General features: G+C 47.4%; 1 protein-coding gene and 1 long non-coding RNA gene across 2 annotated transcripts in view; one reads left to right on the top strand and one right to left on the bottom strand.

Moving 5' to 3' along the window:
- Positions 1 to 14,036, top strand: part of LOC119971124 — a 38,998-nt gene extending 24,962 nt beyond the window's left edge. Inside the window, exon 3 of the long non-coding RNA XR_005461750.1 lies at positions 13,932 to 14,036. This is a non-coding gene — a long non-coding RNA (uncharacterized LOC119971124). The remainder of the gene's footprint in view (positions 1 to 13,931) is intronic.
- mcm8 (minichromosome maintenance 8 homologous recombination repair factor) overlaps positions 1 to 17,431 on the bottom strand; it is a 38,953-nt gene extending 21,522 nt beyond the window's left edge. The window contains 5 exon segments of the mRNA XM_038806235.1: positions 5,787 to 5,884; positions 6,161 to 6,310; positions 6,825 to 6,907; positions 12,885 to 12,977; positions 16,322 to 17,431. Coding sequence (XP_038662163.1) covers positions 5,787 to 5,884; positions 6,161 to 6,310; positions 6,825 to 6,907; positions 12,885 to 12,977; positions 16,322 to 16,445 — 548 coding nt within the window. The 5' untranslated portion in view covers positions 16,446 to 17,431.
- Positions 17,432 to 17,496: the final 65 nt, after the last annotated feature.

Raw genomic sequence — 17,496 nt, 5'->3', positions numbered from 1 at the left:
TAAGTATTGACGACGGGACAGAATCAGTGGACTTCTATGACAGCAGGATTGGCGCACCTCCCGGATCAATTCAACAACCACTCATGGGCTAGCACTGGCACCACGTGGAACACGATCGATTCCAATGAAAAACGGTGTGCGACACGCTAGAGTAGGGATTGACACTCGAGAGGCTGACAAGCTGGAGTTGAATATTAGCACTCCACTCCCCACATACTCATCCCAGCCAACAAGATGACAACACAGAGAGTGGCATCCCAGTTCGCAAAGCAGAGCTTGAGACCCTGCTAGGCGTAGGAGAGGTTACCCTGTACCCCAGAGTGTGAAGGAGGCTGCCACTGGCTGTCATTTACCAGGCCTGGGTGCAGGTGGCAGAGGCCATGAGCCCCACTGCCAGGACCAGAATAATGCCGCAAAAAACTGCACGATCTCCTCAGGGAGAGTAGCCAGCATGGTGCCCCTGGGACCAAACCCGGGGGGGGGTCCGTAACCCCACACCCCCACCCAACCGAAGGGCGACCACCCCCATCTGCCACCAGTGCTCGCTTCCCACTCTGTACTACATGCAAGCAGCCATACCGGTAGCCATGGCAACGAAGGCCGCCAGTTACCCACCCGTGCTGCATACATACGACTGCCTCGCATTGTGCACTTACTGTCTCGCCCTGCCAGGTACAAAGCGGGCCACAACGGCCAGGAGAGAAGAAAGACTGGAAGGGGACAACCGGATATGCAGCCCCTCACCGCAGTGGAGCAGCGGGGACTGGACCTGGTTGCTGGGCTCGGAGAGAGGGCTGTCACCGAGGCGATCAGCATCTGGTGAGCAAGTCAGACCCCGCTGAGTTGCAGTTTCTCATGACATGTGTCACCACCCCCACCTGCACATCATCACCACACCCTCATTCCACCACCAACACTCCACCACCCCCACCCTCCACCTTGGGGGGGCGGGGGGCTGACACCAGGGACTAGCTGCCATCCAGAAGGGTTTTGGGCTTCTGGAAAGGGCATCGATAATGGAGATTCAGTCGCAGAGCCAGGAACTGCATGAGGGGTCGTCAGCAACCATCCAGCGCCTATAGGTGCAATTCGAGGCGTCCAACCGCCTGCAGGGGCAGGAAGTTGTGCCGACCATGCATGTCACCCAGGCCAACATCGCCCGGAGGGTGGTGTCTGGAGTGGAGGCCTTGGGGGCGAAGGTATTGGCCATGAGTCAGGATGTCCAAGGCCTAGGCCACTCTGTGTAGCCGTTGGCCAAGGCATAGGGCAGGGCTGCCCTGTCACAGGCAGCCATGTACCAGGGTTACCTGAACATTGCAGGAGCGCTCCAGAGCGTGGCCCAGTCACAGCGGTTAATAGCTAAGGGTATTGGCGGCATTGCCGGGGTGCTGGCTGACTTGAGCCAGGCACAGAGGGAGATGGCATAGTCCCAGTTGGAGCTGACGCAGTCACTGGCTGATGTGGAACAGACCAAGAGGGCGGTGGCACAGTCACTGACTGATGTTGCACAGTCCCTGAGGGACGTGGTTCACTCCCTGTGCTCCACGGTCGTGAGCAATGAGACCCTGGTAGTCACGGGAGTGGGCCTCCAGGATGGGCAGGGCTCGTACCCCCATCCCAAAGAATAGCCCAGGGAGGAGGAGGTGATGGGGCCCATACCGGTGACTCCTACAGGGTGTTGCCAGAACACCAATGCACCTTAGACTCACCCCCTCCTGTCCCTGGAGGATCTGATGGGCAGCAGGCAGAACCAAACCATCTGGGACATCCAAGCAGCAGCCAGGCCCATCCGGGTCCAGTCGCCCCGGAGTATGGCCGGCAAAGGGGACTCAGGTCACAGGGTGGGAACCGCATCTTGTTGCCTCCACTCGATGTATCGCCTGATGATTCACTTAGGCGTAACGTTAGGGCCCTTAAGGCCAGAAATGTAGACACAAATTAAATTGGCACGGGTGCAACACACAGTATAGCAATAGGGACTAGGACACAAACCTGTACAGAAATGTTCAGTGTTCCACAATAAAAAATTATTCACAACGTTTCAACTTGCCTTGCTCTGTCAGAAAGGTGTGAGGGATGGGCTGGCCTGACTACAGAGGGGGGAGGCAGACATTGGGGGTGGGCTTGGGCCAGGGACCCTTGTTCAGCAGGGACTCACCGCTTTGGTGCCCCACCCCGATCCCCCACCCTAAGGGTTCAGTGGAACCGTGTGATGGAATGCCAGCTTGCATGCAGGGATCACTCAAGTGGGCGGTGGAAAGTGCTGCTGTGCGCAGGAGTCAGACATTGTCAAATGGTGTGGTGCACCACCAGAGCTCATCGCAGAGCGGGTCGTCACCACCCTCCATCCCATAGACCAGACCTGTTGTTACTGCCAATCCAGGGCCCGCACCATATAGTGAGGCAGGTAGGAATCATGCAGGGAGAATGTTTATGGGAGGAGATGGGATGTCCTTGCCACTGCCAAGGCCCCTTAGTCAGTGAACCTGGAGGTGATTAGAGCATCCCATGCGCGCTGGCCCAAGCTCACACGTAGTGCGACCTCCTGTCCCTGTCCCAGCCCCATGTCCAACCCATCCTCATGTCCAACCCATCCTCATGTCCAACCCATCCTCGCCCTCCCGCGTCCTCCTCGTCGGACGAGGCTTGCCATTCATCCTCCTCCTCCAGCATATCGCCTCTCTGTTGCACGATATTGTGGAGGATGCAGCAGGACACCACAATGTGGGAGATTCTCCCGGCGCTATACTGGAGGGCTTCTCAGGAGCACTCCAAGCACCTGAACCGCATCTTCAGGATGCTGAAGCACCACTCAATCACGTCCCTGGACACTGCATGGGCGTCTTTGTAGCAGGTCTCAGTGTCGGTCTGTGGCCTCCGGATCTGCGACAAGATGGAGTTTAATTTGGATAAATGCGAGGTGATGCATTTTGGTAGATCAAATCAGGACCTACTCAGTTAATGGCAGGGAGTTGGGGAGATTTACAGAACAAAGAGATCTAGGGGTACAGGTTCATAGCTCCTTGAAGGTGGAGTCGCAGGTGGACAGGGTGGTGAAGAAGGCATTCAGCAGGTTAGGTTTTATTGATCAGAATATTGAATACAGGAGTTGGGACATCATATTAAAGTTTTTCAAGACATTAGTAAGACCATACATGGAATACGGTGTTCAATTCTGGTCATTCTATTATAGGAAGGATATTGTTAAACTAGAAAGAGTGCAGAAGAGATTTACGAGGATGCTACCAGGACTTGATGGTCTGAGTTATAAGGAGGAGCTGGATAAGCTGGGACTTTTTTCCCTGGAGCGTAGGAGGCTTAGGGGTGATCTTATAGAGATCTATAAAATAATGAGGGGCATAGATATGGTAGATAGTCAACATCTTTTCCCAAAGGTAGAGGAGTCTAGAACTAGAGGACATAGATTTACGGTGAGAGGGGAAATGTTTTCATACAAAGAGTGGTGAGCATCTGGAACAAGCTGCCAGATGCAGTGGTAGAGGCAGGTACAATTTTTTCCTTTAATGAAGTTAGACAGTTACAAGGGCAGGGTGGGTATAGAGGGATATGGACCAAATGCGGGCAAGTGGGACTAGCTTAGTGATAGAAACTGGGTGGCATGGTCATGCTGGGCCAAAGGGCCTGTTTCCATACTGTAAACATTTATGACTCCAAGATAACCCCTGTCGCCCAGGAGCCAACCTTCAGCCAGAGTATTGCCTCAAAAGAGATCAGGAACCGCCGAGTGTGCGAGGACGAAGGAATTGTGCATTCTGCCTGGGTATCGGGCGCAGACGTGCATGTCATGGTCACACACCAGCCACACGTTCATTGAGTGAAACCCCTTACGGTTTGTCAAGACCGGCCTGCCATGGGCCGGAGCTCAGAGGGCAACATGCAATCCGTCGATCATCCCCTGGACCTGGGGCACCTTGGCAATGGCTGTGAACCTTGTTGCCCGGGCATTCTAGTAGGCTTGGTCCACATTGAATTTGATATTTCATGCCAACTGAGACCCCATGACGGCGCAGATGCACCTGTGCGCCGATGTCTACGGGATTGCAGACAAGTCCCACGCCGTAAATGTTCAGGGCGATGGTCACCTTGACGGCCACCGGGAGTTGGTGTCCTCCCCCATACCCCGCAGTGCCAGGTACGCCACGATCCGAGAGATATGCTGTACGGTCCCCCTGCTCAGCCGGAGTCTTCAACAGCATGCCTGTTCCAGCAGGCTCACCTAATGAAGGAGTTAAGCTCCGAAAGCTTGTGATTCCAAATGAGCCTGTTGGACTTTAACCTGGTGTTGTCAGACTTCTTAACTGTTCCAGCAGGTCCTCAAACGACAGGCGCTGCCGCTACACACGAGGCCTGATTCAGTGCCTTCTTCTCACCTCCTCCTCGACCTATTGGGCAGCTGGCTCTCCATCCACACCGGCTGCCTACTGGTCCTCTGGGGCAGGCTCTGTTGCTGCAGGGACTTCCTCAAACAGCTCCTGTTTGTACAGCCTCAGTGAATCCCCCAGGGCTGCAACAGCCAGGATGAAGGCTACCATTCCTGGTTGGATTCCGATAACCATTGACTGCAGGGGGTGTAAGGCAGACATGTTAGCATGGTGCATACCCCCATGCCCACCAGGTACTCCGAACTACACGTTGGCCCCGATCTGCACTGCAGACCCTGCCCCTGCATGTCCCCCTCCCGCCCCACCTCCACCATCCCCACCCCCCGGCCATTACCCCCAGCGTCCTGCTCTCTGCACCCATGGCTCTCTCGGTGCCCGGCACTGTGTGGTCCTCCAGCCCTGGCACCCGTCCCTGCTGCTAGGGGTACCATTGGCCTGCGTTACACATGCCAGCGGTATGCTCTGCGGTCCCCCCTCCCTGCAGGGGCGACTATAGACCTTTCCCTTGGGTACGCCGCGTGTTGGCCCACTGGTGGGTAGGTTTTTGGACGGTAAGGGGGGGGAGAAAGAGAGTTGGTGGGTGTGGGGTTGGAGGGTGGGGTCGGTGTCACTCTGCACAACCAGAGGCCAGGGTGGGCAGTCACTGGGGTGTACAGCAAGATGGCTGCCTTGTAGGCCACAGCAATGGGGGTCTGTGCCTGAATGTCCCAGTCCCGAGGGGGCGTCACTCCAACCCCACAACCCATTCCCTGGTCACCCCCCCCCAACCTCTCCGGGCCTGGCAGAGTCCCCTCCCCCTCAACCAGCCTAGCCAGTGGCAGGTCCATAAGCCTGCAGTCCTCCTCTCTCTCCCTCATCAGCCATGGCGCCCATTTCCAAATTTTTAAAACCACAAGTGAAACACGCCATTGGTAATGCCTCCTGGCGGAGGCGGAGCATCCTGCAGGCCCCAGAGAATCAGGGTCAGGCCCACTAATGATATGCAGATGGCGTTCACTGTACGTGCGCCGCTATCGAGGCACCAGAGCATGGCATTCTGTCTGGCACCTGGTCAATTCTCCACCCATTCACCATTCCTGGCATCGTCCAACAGTGTTTTTTTCACCCACAGTTTTTTTCAATGTACATTAATTTGTTGCCCAAAATGATGGAAAGTATTATAAATCTTTGTTCTTCACGCAGAATTTGCATTCTTGATCAAGTGAGATGTCAGCCAAACCCGCGTTCTTTATCAATTGAGAAGTGTCGGCCAATAACTGAGAAAAACTATCTTAACATATAGACTCTTAGATAATACAGAAAATCATCTGTTTATACTAGATTTAGTCATCACTTTACCCTTAATCAAATATTTTCAACCAACTTAAAAAGTTTCAAACTTACCTTGCATGAATGAAAGGCACATTTACAATCGGGGTATCTTCATTTGGTAGCCCTTGTTCCAATTGAGCTGCCTGCCTTTCAAGATCTCTAGTTATAACCTGAATGTACGCAATATAAACACCATCATGTTTTTAAAAATGCTTACATTAATAAAAATGTTCAATTTTTACTTATGACAAATAAAGTGCCCAATAATACCTTAACATTAGCAGGAAATGGAGTAATAATTATTTTTACTTTACAGTTTTCAGTAAGAGATGGAGAAATATAAACCACAAAACGTACATTTTACTCCTGTATATTAAGAGAATGTCTGTTGTCCAATGTGCACTTTTAACTAAATTGTTATGCGGAGACGGGTTACATAATCTAACCTGGTGAACTGCCAATCCCAAGCAATCCAACAATTTTTCTGGCATATCCTTCAATTCTGTGGCTAAATTTGGCATGAGGGCTGTTAGTTCTTCATCATTTACAAGCTCCTTGAAGTCAATCAGGATACTTCCTTTACTTTCTATTTCATCCTTTGGGGAGAGAAATATTTTATATTTTCAAGTGAATTGCATTTTCAACATTTGTTATTGCTATTTTAAAACTGAGAACAGTCAGCCAGCAGCATCAGATCAACTTATTTTCTTCTAAAGAGATATTCCTATACAGTATAAGACAGTGCTGCATGTCACCGATTAAGTTGTCCTGAATGTTGCAGCATTTTTAACCATTTAAAAGACTTAATTGGCAAACATAACTAAATGGAAATGTTCTTCTGACGTTAAAAATATAAACAGCATGGCAAAACTCCAAATCAAATTCTTAATTCTACCAAATCCACTGCCTATTTTCATGAAATCCAAATACCACATTATAAAAAATGTAATGGCCAAATTTGTTTACAATAAATTAAGTTTTATAAATACTACTTTTTCCTTCCACCCTCCCTGCCCCATTAGCGAGCCAAAGTACTAGTTAAGAAAGACCGCCCACAAACTGTAAACATTGAAACTTGCAAAAGCAAAAATTAAGGGGCAGGATTCTTACCTTGTCATACAAATCAATATGATTTGTGAAGAACTTTTCAAATGCGCTAATCTTCTGGACAAAAGGGGAGCTCCCAACATAAGCTTTGAAAGAAAATGTTTGAATATCAGTTTTTGATTGAAATCCCTCGACATTTGAGCATATAGTTACCCCGAGCATAATTAAAACTGCCAATTATTACTGAAAAGCAAGCAGCTCTGTCCTCAGGAAATCAGCTGATGACAATGAACCAGCGCCCCCCCCCCCCCTCCCCCCATGCCACCCCCAACCCACCCGAGCGGCAAGAATACCCTCAACGGTATTCTAAAGCACATCTTCTCAGAAAATAGTCCAAACCATTCGAGGCATTTCTGCAATTTTCCACAGCAAAGATTAAAAGAGCCATTTTACAAGCTGAAAACCAAGTTAATTCTCTCCATAAATACATGACTTGACATCATCCATGGGGCAGCACGGTAGCATGGTGGTTAGCATAAATGCTTCACAGCTCCAGGGTCCCAGGTTCGGTTCCCGGCTGGGTCACTGTCTGTGCGGAGTCTGCACGTCCTCCCCGCGTGTGCGTGGGTTTCCTCCGGGTGCTCCGGTTTCCTCCCACAGTCCAAAGATGTGCGGGTTAGGTGGATTGGCCATGCTAAATTGCCCGTAGTGTCCTAAAAAGTAAGGTTGGGGGGGGGGGGGGTTGTTGGGTTACGGGTATAGGGTGGATACGTGGGTTTGAGTAGGGTGATCATTGCTCGGCACAACATCGAGGGCCGAAGGGCCTGTTCTGTGCTGTACTGTTCTATGTTCTATTAACTGCCATTTGCAATGCTGGCTCATCTATATACAGTCAGTACAGCCTCCACATACCGAAAGTTGCAACAGCACCTGCAATCTCAATATTCAAGTGAGAAAAAAGCAAGCTGACTTCTTTTCAATGGTTCCCTAGAAGCTCTAGCCATCATGTAAAATATCTCACTTCAGCTGGATCTCATCTCTGCGCTCACTGACTTACATTGGCTTCGGTTCCACCAAAGTCTCAAATTTAAAATCATTATTCTGGTGTTGAATTTGCTCCCCCCTACCCCCAAAAACGCTCTTCATCTCACTTTCTCTTTCTTTGGTCATGTTTTCTGTCACCATTCCTAATAGCTCCTTCTTGGACTCATCATCAATTTCAGCCTTTGCACTCCTGAAAAGCACCATGATACATTTTCATACATTAAAGGCCTTACATAAATACATGTTATCTGTTTGGAAGCTCTAAGATAGCCGTTTAAATTTCTGGTAATCTTATCAAACATAGAACATAGAACAGTACAGCACAGGACATGCCCTTCGGCCCACGATATTGTGCCGACCATTTATCATAATCGAAGATCTACCTAACCTACACCCCTTCAATTTACTGCTGTCCATGTGCCTGTCTAAGAGTCGCTTAAATGTTCCAAATTACTCTGACTTCACCACCTCTGCTGGCAGTGCATTCCACACACCCACCACTCTCTGTGTAAAGAACCTACCCTCTGACATCTCCCCTATACCTTCCTCCAATCACCTTAAAATTATGTCCCCTCGTGACAGCCATTTCCGCCCTGGGATAAAGTCTCTGGCTATCCACTCTATCCATGCCTCTCATCACCTTGTACACCTTTATCAAGTCACCTCTCTTCCTTCTTCGCTCCAGTGAGAAAAGCCCTAGCTCCCTCAACCTTTCTTCATAAGACATGCCCTCCAGTCCAGGCAGCATCCCGGTAAATCTCCTCTGCACCCTCTCTAAAGCATGCACATCCTTACAATAATGAGGCGACCAGAACTGGACACAATATTCCAAGTGTGGTCTAACCAGAGTTTTATAAAGCTGCAGCAAAACCTCGCGGCACTTAAACTCAATCCACCTGTTTTTTGTTTTAAAAAATATTTTTATTCTCCATTTTCACATTTTCTTCAGAATTTACACCCCACCAACAAACAGTAAATGGTAACGAATATAATGTCAATCCCGTTATTAACAACAATGATCCCATCTTCCCACCACCCCAAACAACGGCCCGCCTGACAAATAAGCATCAAATAAAACAAACCCTACCAAGGTGGAAACAAAAGGAAAAATGAAAAAGGAATCAGGAATCGCCTATGGTCACCATTGACATATATAGTCCACCCCCAACCCCCCCCCCCCCCTAATATTCAACGTCATCCAATCCCTGAAAGAGTACCGTGAATGACACCCATGAATTGTAGACACCCCCCCACCCCCCTCCAGTTCTTCTTGTAAACTCCTCCCCCCAACCTCCGTTTCTTCCCCCAACTTCTCACCCTGGCTAGACTCACCAAAACCTGTTCTACCAGGTTCCGATGGCTGCAGCCTCTCCCTCCATCTCACTCCCATTCACTGGCCAGCTTAAACTGGCCAGCGTGGAGGCCCCCACCCGGGTCTCCTTCCCCCTTGCCCAGTCCCAGGAAAACCAAGAAATCCCCTTTAGCACACAACCCTCGCATACACACCAAAGCTCCAAAGAACCATCATTGCAAATGAAAATCCCATCTCTTCCCTTTTCCAAATATATACAGCGTCGACTCGTATAGTACATACACCAACAGGCAGTGAAAAAATAAAGTTACATGAGGCTACATCGGTACACGACCATTTCTCAATTCTGCCACAATCCTTCTGCCTTCGCAAACTCTTCCGCTGTCCAAAAATAAAAGTCCTTGGATTTGTAGGTCACCCTCAACTTAGCTGGATATACAGTACTATGACACACTGCACCTTGCTGATGCCTTCTTCACCCGGCTGAAGGCAGCCCGCCTCCTCGCCAGCTCCACTGTAAAGTCCTGGTATATGCATATACCAGTTCCAGCCCATTGCACCACCCGCTTCTGCTTTGCCCAGCACAGGACCTTCTCCTTCACACCATACCTACGGAAACACAGTTACTACTCTTGGCAGCTCACTCGTCTTTGGTACAGGCCTTGACGACAGATGAGCTTGATCCAGTTCATATCGGGAGGGATCATCTTCCTTCCCCAATTGCTTCATCAACATCGTGGCAAAATACTCGGTCGGCCTCGGGCCTTCCACCCCTTCGGGCAGGCCCACAATCCTTAGATTCTGTCACCTGGATCGGTTGTCCAGGTCTTCCATTTTGTAGACCCTTGTTGGTCTCTATCATCCTCTGCAACTCCTTCCCCATCGAGGTGAGTTGATCACTGTGCTGCGATAATGCCTCTTTCACTTCCTTCAACCTCTCACCTTGCTCCCGTACCTCCGCCGCTGCGCTTGATAACGCCGCCCTCACCGGGGCAATTGCCTTCTCCACCAGCACTTTCAATACTGCCCCCATCTCCTTCTTCATCGCTTCCATGTGCTTTGTGAACTGCTTTTCAAGTTTCACAACCATCACCATGGTCATTTCTTCTGCTGTGAGCAACGCGGCCTCCCCTGGTGCTCCAGCCTCCGCTTTCCTTACAGTTCCTGCGTTGACTTTTCCACTCACCGGCGGACTTGCGTTAATCCCTTTTTCACGGCCGTTTTTATCCCAAATTGGACATTTTTCCTCCCTGTGCGTTCTTACAGCCTTTTCAGCCAACTCAACCCCCTGTTAATGAAAGCCAAAACACCATCCACCTTCTTAACAACCCTATCAACCTGGATGGCAACTTTGAGGGACCCCAAGATCCCACTGTTCCAACACACTTCCAAGAATCCTGCCTTTAACCCTGTATTCAACAATCAAATTCAATCTTCCAAATGAATCACTTCATATTTATCTAGGTTGAACTCCATCTGCCACTTCTCAGCCCAGCTCTGCATCCTGTCAATGTCCTGTTGTAACCTGCAACAGCCCTCAACGGTATCTACAACTCCACCAACCTTCGTGTCATCGGCAAACTTACTAACCCACCCTTCCACTTCCTCATCCAAGTCATTTATAAAAACCACAAAGAGCAGGGGTCCCACAACAGATCCCTGCAGGACACCACTGGTCACCGACTTCCAGGTGGAATATTTTCCATCCACTACCACTCGCTGTCTTCTTTCAGCCAGCCAATTCTGTATACAGACAGCCAAATTTCCCAGTATCCCATGCCCCCTAACTTTCTGAATGAGCCTACCATGGGGAACCTTATCAAATGCCATACTGAAATCCACAATACACCACATCCACTGCCCGACCTTCATCAACGTGTCTCATCACATCCTCAAAGAATTCAATGAGGCTTGTGAGGCATGACCTGCCCCTCACAAAGCCATGCTGACTATCTTTAACCAAATTATGTTTCTCTAAATAATCATAAATCCTATCACTCAGAATCCTTTCCAATATTTTTCTCACCACAGACTAAGACTGACTGGTCTGTAATTCCCAGGGATTTCCCTATTCCCTTTCTTGAACAGGGGAACATTCGCCTCCCTCCAATCATCCGGTACTACTTCAGTGAATAGTGAGGACGCAAAGATCATTGCCAACGGCGCAGCAATCTCCTCCCTCGCTTCCCGTAGTAACCCTGGATATATCCAGTCAGGCCCAGGGGACTTATCTATCCTGATGCTTTACAAAATTTTCAGCACATCCTCCTTCTTACTATCAACCTGTTTGAGTCTATTAACCTGGTTCAGGCTGTTCTCATGAGCAACAAGGCCCCTCTCTCTTGTGAATACGGAAGCAAAATATTCATTTAGGGCCTCCCCCATCTCCTCAGACTCTAGACAAAAGTTCCCTCCACTATCCCTGATCGGCCTTACTCTCACTCTGATCATCCTCTTATTTCTCACAAAGTGTAGAACGTCTTGGGGTGTTCCCTAATCCTTCCCGCCAAGGCTTTTTCATGCCCCCTTCTAGCTCTCTCAAGTCCATTTTTGAGTTCCTTCCTGGCTACCTTGTAATCCTCTAGAGCCATGCCAGATCCTTGCTTCTTCAACCTTACGGAAGCTTCCTTCTTCACTAGAAACTCCACTTCTCGTCATCCAAGGCTCTTTCACCTTACCATTCCTTCCTCGTCTTAGTGGGTCAAAACTATTTAGCACTCGCAACAAGTGCTCCTTAAACAACCCCCACATTACTGTTGTGCATTTCCCCAAGAACAGCTGTTCCCACTTTATGCTCCTCAGCTCCTGTCTAATGGCAGTATAATTTCCTCTTCCCCAATTAAATACCTTCTCATACTGTCTGTTCTTATCCCGCTCCATGACTACAGTAAAGGTCAAGGAGTTGTGGTCACTGTCACCAAAATGCTCTCCCACCAAGACATCTGACCCCTGGCCTGGTTCGTTCCCAAGCACCAAATCCAATATGGCCTCCCTCCTAGTCAACCTATCTACATCTGTCATTATTACCACATGTACTTTGTAAAAGTCATGAAGTTGACCACATGATTTCTGGCCAAAAAAAACTTTTTTGTATACTTTAATGAAAGTATTTTATTTTTCCAGGGGTAATTTCAGGAACAAAGTATAGGGCGGCACAGTAGCACTATTGCTTCACAGTGCCAGGGGCCCGGGTTCGATTCCCGGCTTGGGTCACTGTCTGTGCGAAGTCTGCATGTCCCCCAGGGCCTCTGGTTTCCTCTCGCAAGTCCCAAAAGACATGCTTGTTAGTTGAATTGAACATTCTGAATTCTCCATCTACGTACCCGAACAGGCGCCGGAGTGTGGTGTGGTTATTTTCACAATAACTTCATTGCAGTGTTAATGTAAGCTTCCTTGTGACACTAATAAAGATTATTTTTAATCCATGAGTTGTTATTGAGTTGAATTTCAGTAAACCGGATAAATACTAATAGAAATGAGTGCCGGTAAAGAAATTAATAAATGTTGGTAATTAATAAGAATGAAAGGTATATAGGTTGTAATATTATAAAATAAATGTTAAATAATTAATATGAATTCTTTATTTTGTATGGGTTTTTACTTTATTGCATTGCAATGACCTTTTTGGAATAGCCCCCTAAAACATTGTAAAAGTCCACCCTATGACTTTTGTCATTAAAAACTGGTCACAAAAATGTGGCTTTTACATGAGTATATATGGTAATTTAAATTATTTTCAATACAATTCATTTCAAAGAAAAACTTACCTTCTGAAAAGTAAAGCTTCCAGCCCTTATACGGTAAAAACTGATTCAAAGTTCCTTGAATTAAGCGTGAGTGAGATGTTTGCTGTTGAAAACCTTAAAACAAAATGTTTCAATCATTGATCAGAATGATCTAACAGTGCAAATAGACCTTTCATATTTTAAAATAATGTGATCTGTAATTCATGCAATAAATACAGCTTTTAAATGAAATAAAAAAATTAAATGAAAATCACTTATTTTCAAGTAGGCTTCAAATGAAGTTACTGTGAAAAGCCCTGAGTCACAATAAGCTCAGTAGTAATTTTAAAACTCAGTCAGCATGAAATACAATTCAAAGTTCAGGAATAATGTAAGACAAAGCACATTCAGCACTATGTATGCAAAATTTGATAATAATTGAAATAGAATTACATACGTGAGCATGAAATTTGTAAGAGGAAAGTAATTTTGATCCAAATCACTTTCAGCTAATAATACTGTAATCTGTTCAATTGAGGTATTCTAAGAGGGAATCAGATTTTTTTTTTTTTAAATTTGAAAAGAAACAGTCTGCAGGGTTAGGAGGAGGCAGGAGAATGACACAAGTGAAATGCTCATTTGAAAAGTCAAATGGCCTGATTCTGTACTATAACAATGCTGTGATTAGCAGATGGAATTTCACTCACTGGCAAGAATGTGATCCAAACCAATTAAAAGAGATTCTGTTGGGTTTATCTGTTCTCAAAGCTTACCCAGACCGAAGGAAGAAAAGTTTGTATACGTATTTGAACAGTCTGTGTTTAGATCTGAGTGGGAATGGGTCCATAGCATCAAAGTAATTTGCCACTGGTTGGCAATCTAATTAGAAAAGGCCAAGTTAGAAATGGGGGGGGGGGGGGATACCACATAGTGTGCATTTTTTTAAATACCCTTGAGAGAGGACTGTGGCATCTTGTTGGGACAATGTGCAGACAGCTGTTATAGCTTTCCGAGGAATCTTTGAAAGATGAAGCCATGAAGTCATGCGGACTAAAAAAGTTAACTCTGTTTCTCTCTCTCTCTCCACAGATGCTGCCAGACCTGCTGAGTTATCTCAGAATTATCTATGACTCAGCTGATGAAGGAGCTGCGCTCCAAAAGCTAGTGATTCCAAATAAATCTGTTGGACTTTAACCTGGTGTTGCAAGACTTCTTACTGTGCCCACCCCAGTCTAACGCCGGCATCTCCACATCTTGACTTTACAACTTTACTTGCTACTACTTTAGAACTGCAGCAGAATGATTTTTTTGAAAGACAAAATGTTCAAATCTAACAATAGTTAACCATTCACATTCCTTCAGACCCATTTTTATTTATTTACTTAATACCGGATCAGCATGGTCACACAAGTGGATAGCACTGTGGCTTCACAGTGCCAGAGTCCCAGGTTCGATTCCCCGCTGGGTCACTGACTGTGTGGAGTCTGCACGTTCTCCCCGTGTCTGCATGGGTTTCCTCCGGGTGCTCCAGTTTCCTCCCACAGTCCAAAGATGTGCAGGTTAGGTGGATTGGCCATGATAAATTGCCCTTAGTGACCAAAAAAGGTTAGATGGGGTTATTGGGTTACAGGGATAGGGTGGAAGTGAGGGCTTAAGTGGGTCGGTGCAGACTCGATGGGCCGAATGGCCTCTTTCTGCACTGTATGTTCTATGTTCATTAGCACCCGTTTTGTCTTGCAACATTATTCTTATTGACATTTGACACCTCTCCAACCTTTTCCAGAATGACCCCTCATTTTTCCTGAATGTCTTGCAGTTTTAATGAAATATCAATGGCCTGAAACATTGCCCATTTTTCTCTCCCTCAAAGTTGTTGGCCTGTCAAGAGTTTCTAGCATTGAGTTTTTTTTACTTCAGATTTCTAGCATCTGCCGTATATATATTTTATATATTTAAATAAAGAATTACATATTTAAATAATGTATTACATATGCTTATATGCTTTTGGCATCAATTTATGTGGAGATAAAATCTTCCAGCTAGCAATTCTCATGACAAGTACACATATCTTGCTATTAACACAGAAAAACTACATATTTCAGGAGCATAAAGGTTGTCAACAATAAGCCTAAGAAACAATTTCAGATTGGGCAATGTGGAGGGTCTTAAAAGCAGAAGATGGTAGATGAGGAATAATTTCAGACAGTGCAACTCTGGATGCCTGAACCACAGCAATCGGTGGTGACACGCATATAGTGAAATGCATAAGGTGACAGCATGCACAACAGAGTATTGGGAGATTGCTGAAGGGAATTAAAGCAGAATGGAGGGAAAGGCCATAGAAAGATCTTGAATTTTAAATTGTAAACATTGGGAAATGAAAAGGCAAAATCATAGAGTACTGTTGGGGTATCTTGTTACTGAATAAGACAAATATATGAATAGCATAGGAATGGAAGGATATGGACTCCGTACATGCAGCCAGTTTTAGTTTAGGCAAGTACCATTGTCGGCGCAGGCTTGGAGGGCCAAAGACCCTGTTCCTGTGCTGTATTGCTCTTTGGCAGCAGAGGTTTGACTGAACTAAAGCTAATGGAGGGAAGAGAATAGTAGGTTGACTAGGACGGCAATGGAGTTAGCAAGTTGGGAGGTTTTAAAGACGTGAAGGAGAACTTCAACAACAGACCACCAAGGTAGGGATGATATGCTCGAGGTGGCAGTAGATGAAGGAGAATCTGGAATCATGTTCAAGTGGGATGCTAAAGTTGCACACATCTTGGTTCAGCTTAAGAAAGTGGTCAAATCCAGGAATGGAATCAGGAATAAACTTAGAGTTTGTTACTAGTGGCACATGATGATATTTCTAGCCTTTGCAGATTTTAGCTGAAGGAAGTTGGAATAACGTCTGACAAGTATCCCGGCAATACAGAAGCAATGGAAGGGTCGAGAGGGGTAATTCAGGAAGGCATATAGAAGCTGGCACCATGGTTTTAGATTTGGTCACTAAAAGGACAGGAGAGACCACAGAAGAATTATTGGGGTACTCAATTGATGCACTGAAGGTACCAGTAGATATGTCATAGGAGAGGCTGACTGGAGGGTGGCAAGGTAAATCGTGTCAAAAGCTGCAGCAAGGACAAGAGACAAAGCTTCAGTTAAAATGAATATATCATTTTAGATGCGGGTGTTGTGGCTCAGCAGGCCAAAAATCTGGCAGAAGGAATTCAACTAGAAAAATGGAATAGAGTTGGGTAAGTTCAAGGTCCTTGGAGATGAAAAGGAAGGTGGAGACAGGGTGGTAACTTGTGGGGACAGGTGGGTTAAGGATTGGTTTTAGTAGGAAGTGGTAACACTATCAATTTTGAAAGGCTGGAGAATAGTACCAGAGGGGAGGCTAAATGGACTGTACTCACAATTGTGCTCTTCACAATATGAGAAGTTGCCACGTTGTCTCCCACATTAAAACACACAGGACTTACTTCCTCCACCTCTCCTGGACTTGTCCCAGTTTCCTCTTCCTCTCCAGGGCCTCCCCCTCCATCCACCAGTCGGACCCCCTCTGGCACCTCTCCAGCTCTTGCCACCTCTCCAGTCAGAGCACATTGCAGATTATTGCCCTGGCCAAGATTGGAGATGGGGGTGGGAGGAAAAGTTGAGATTGTCACCAATGACACTGCACTGGATGGGGGAGGCTGAAAACAGTGACACTGCACTGGATGGAGAGGGGAGGCTGGCCCAGTGACACTGTTGCACTGGATGAAAGAGAGACTGTCCCAGTGACACTGCTGCACTGGATTGGCGAGGAGAGGTTGTCCCAGTGACACTGCTGCACAGGGTTGGGGAGGCTGGTACCAGTGATACTGCACAGGGTTGGGGAGGCTGATACCAGTGATACTGCACAGGGTTGGGGAGGCTGATACCAGTGATACTGCACAGGGTTGGGGAGGCTGGTACCAGTGATACGGCACTGGGTTGGGGAGGCTGGTACCAGTGATACTGCACAGGGTTCGGGAGGCTGATACCAGTGATACTGCACAGGGTTGGGGAGGCTGGTACCAGTGATACTGCACAGGGTTCGGGAGGCTGATACCAGTGATACTGCACAGGGTTGGGGAGGCTGGTACCAGTGATACTGCACTGGGTTGGGGAGGCTGGCACCAGTGATACGGCACTGGATGGGGGAGGATGTTTTTTCCTGGCTGTGCTTCTCCAAATCAATCTGCGACCGGTCGGTTTCTTCTCTCTCCAATTCCCCCGTCACTCTGCGCAAACTCCAGGTGCTGCGTTGCTCTGGCTGACCGGTTGGACGGATTGAACCCAGCAGATAATTTGAACCGCAAACACACCTTCTCGCGCCCGCCAATTGCCAGATGGGGCGGAGTTTGAGCAAAGCGCATGCGTACAAAAGGGAGTTGTCGAGGATGGGGCGAAATCTACGCGCATGTGCGGCGAGAATGGGCGGTCGGAGCATGACTAACGCGCATGCGTGCGAGCGGCCTGAGGTGCGGTATGCGTATGACAAGGAGTCAAGGAGCACTAAGGTCATATTGATCCAGTTTCACTCTGCCCAGATTCTACCAGACATACTGAGTTCATCCAGTATTTTCTGTTCTTATTTCATATTTCCAACATACGCAGCATTTTGCTTTTACTA

The sequence above is a fragment of the Scyliorhinus canicula genome, chromosome 1 (genome assembly GCF_902713615.1).
Source record: "Scyliorhinus canicula chromosome 1, sScyCan1.1, whole genome shotgun sequence".
In the NCBI taxonomy this organism is placed as follows: Eukaryota; Metazoa; Chordata; class Chondrichthyes; order Carcharhiniformes; family Scyliorhinidae; genus Scyliorhinus; species Scyliorhinus canicula.
Note: the sequence above shows the minus strand (reverse complement) of the source record. Positions and strands in the feature narration are given on the sequence as shown.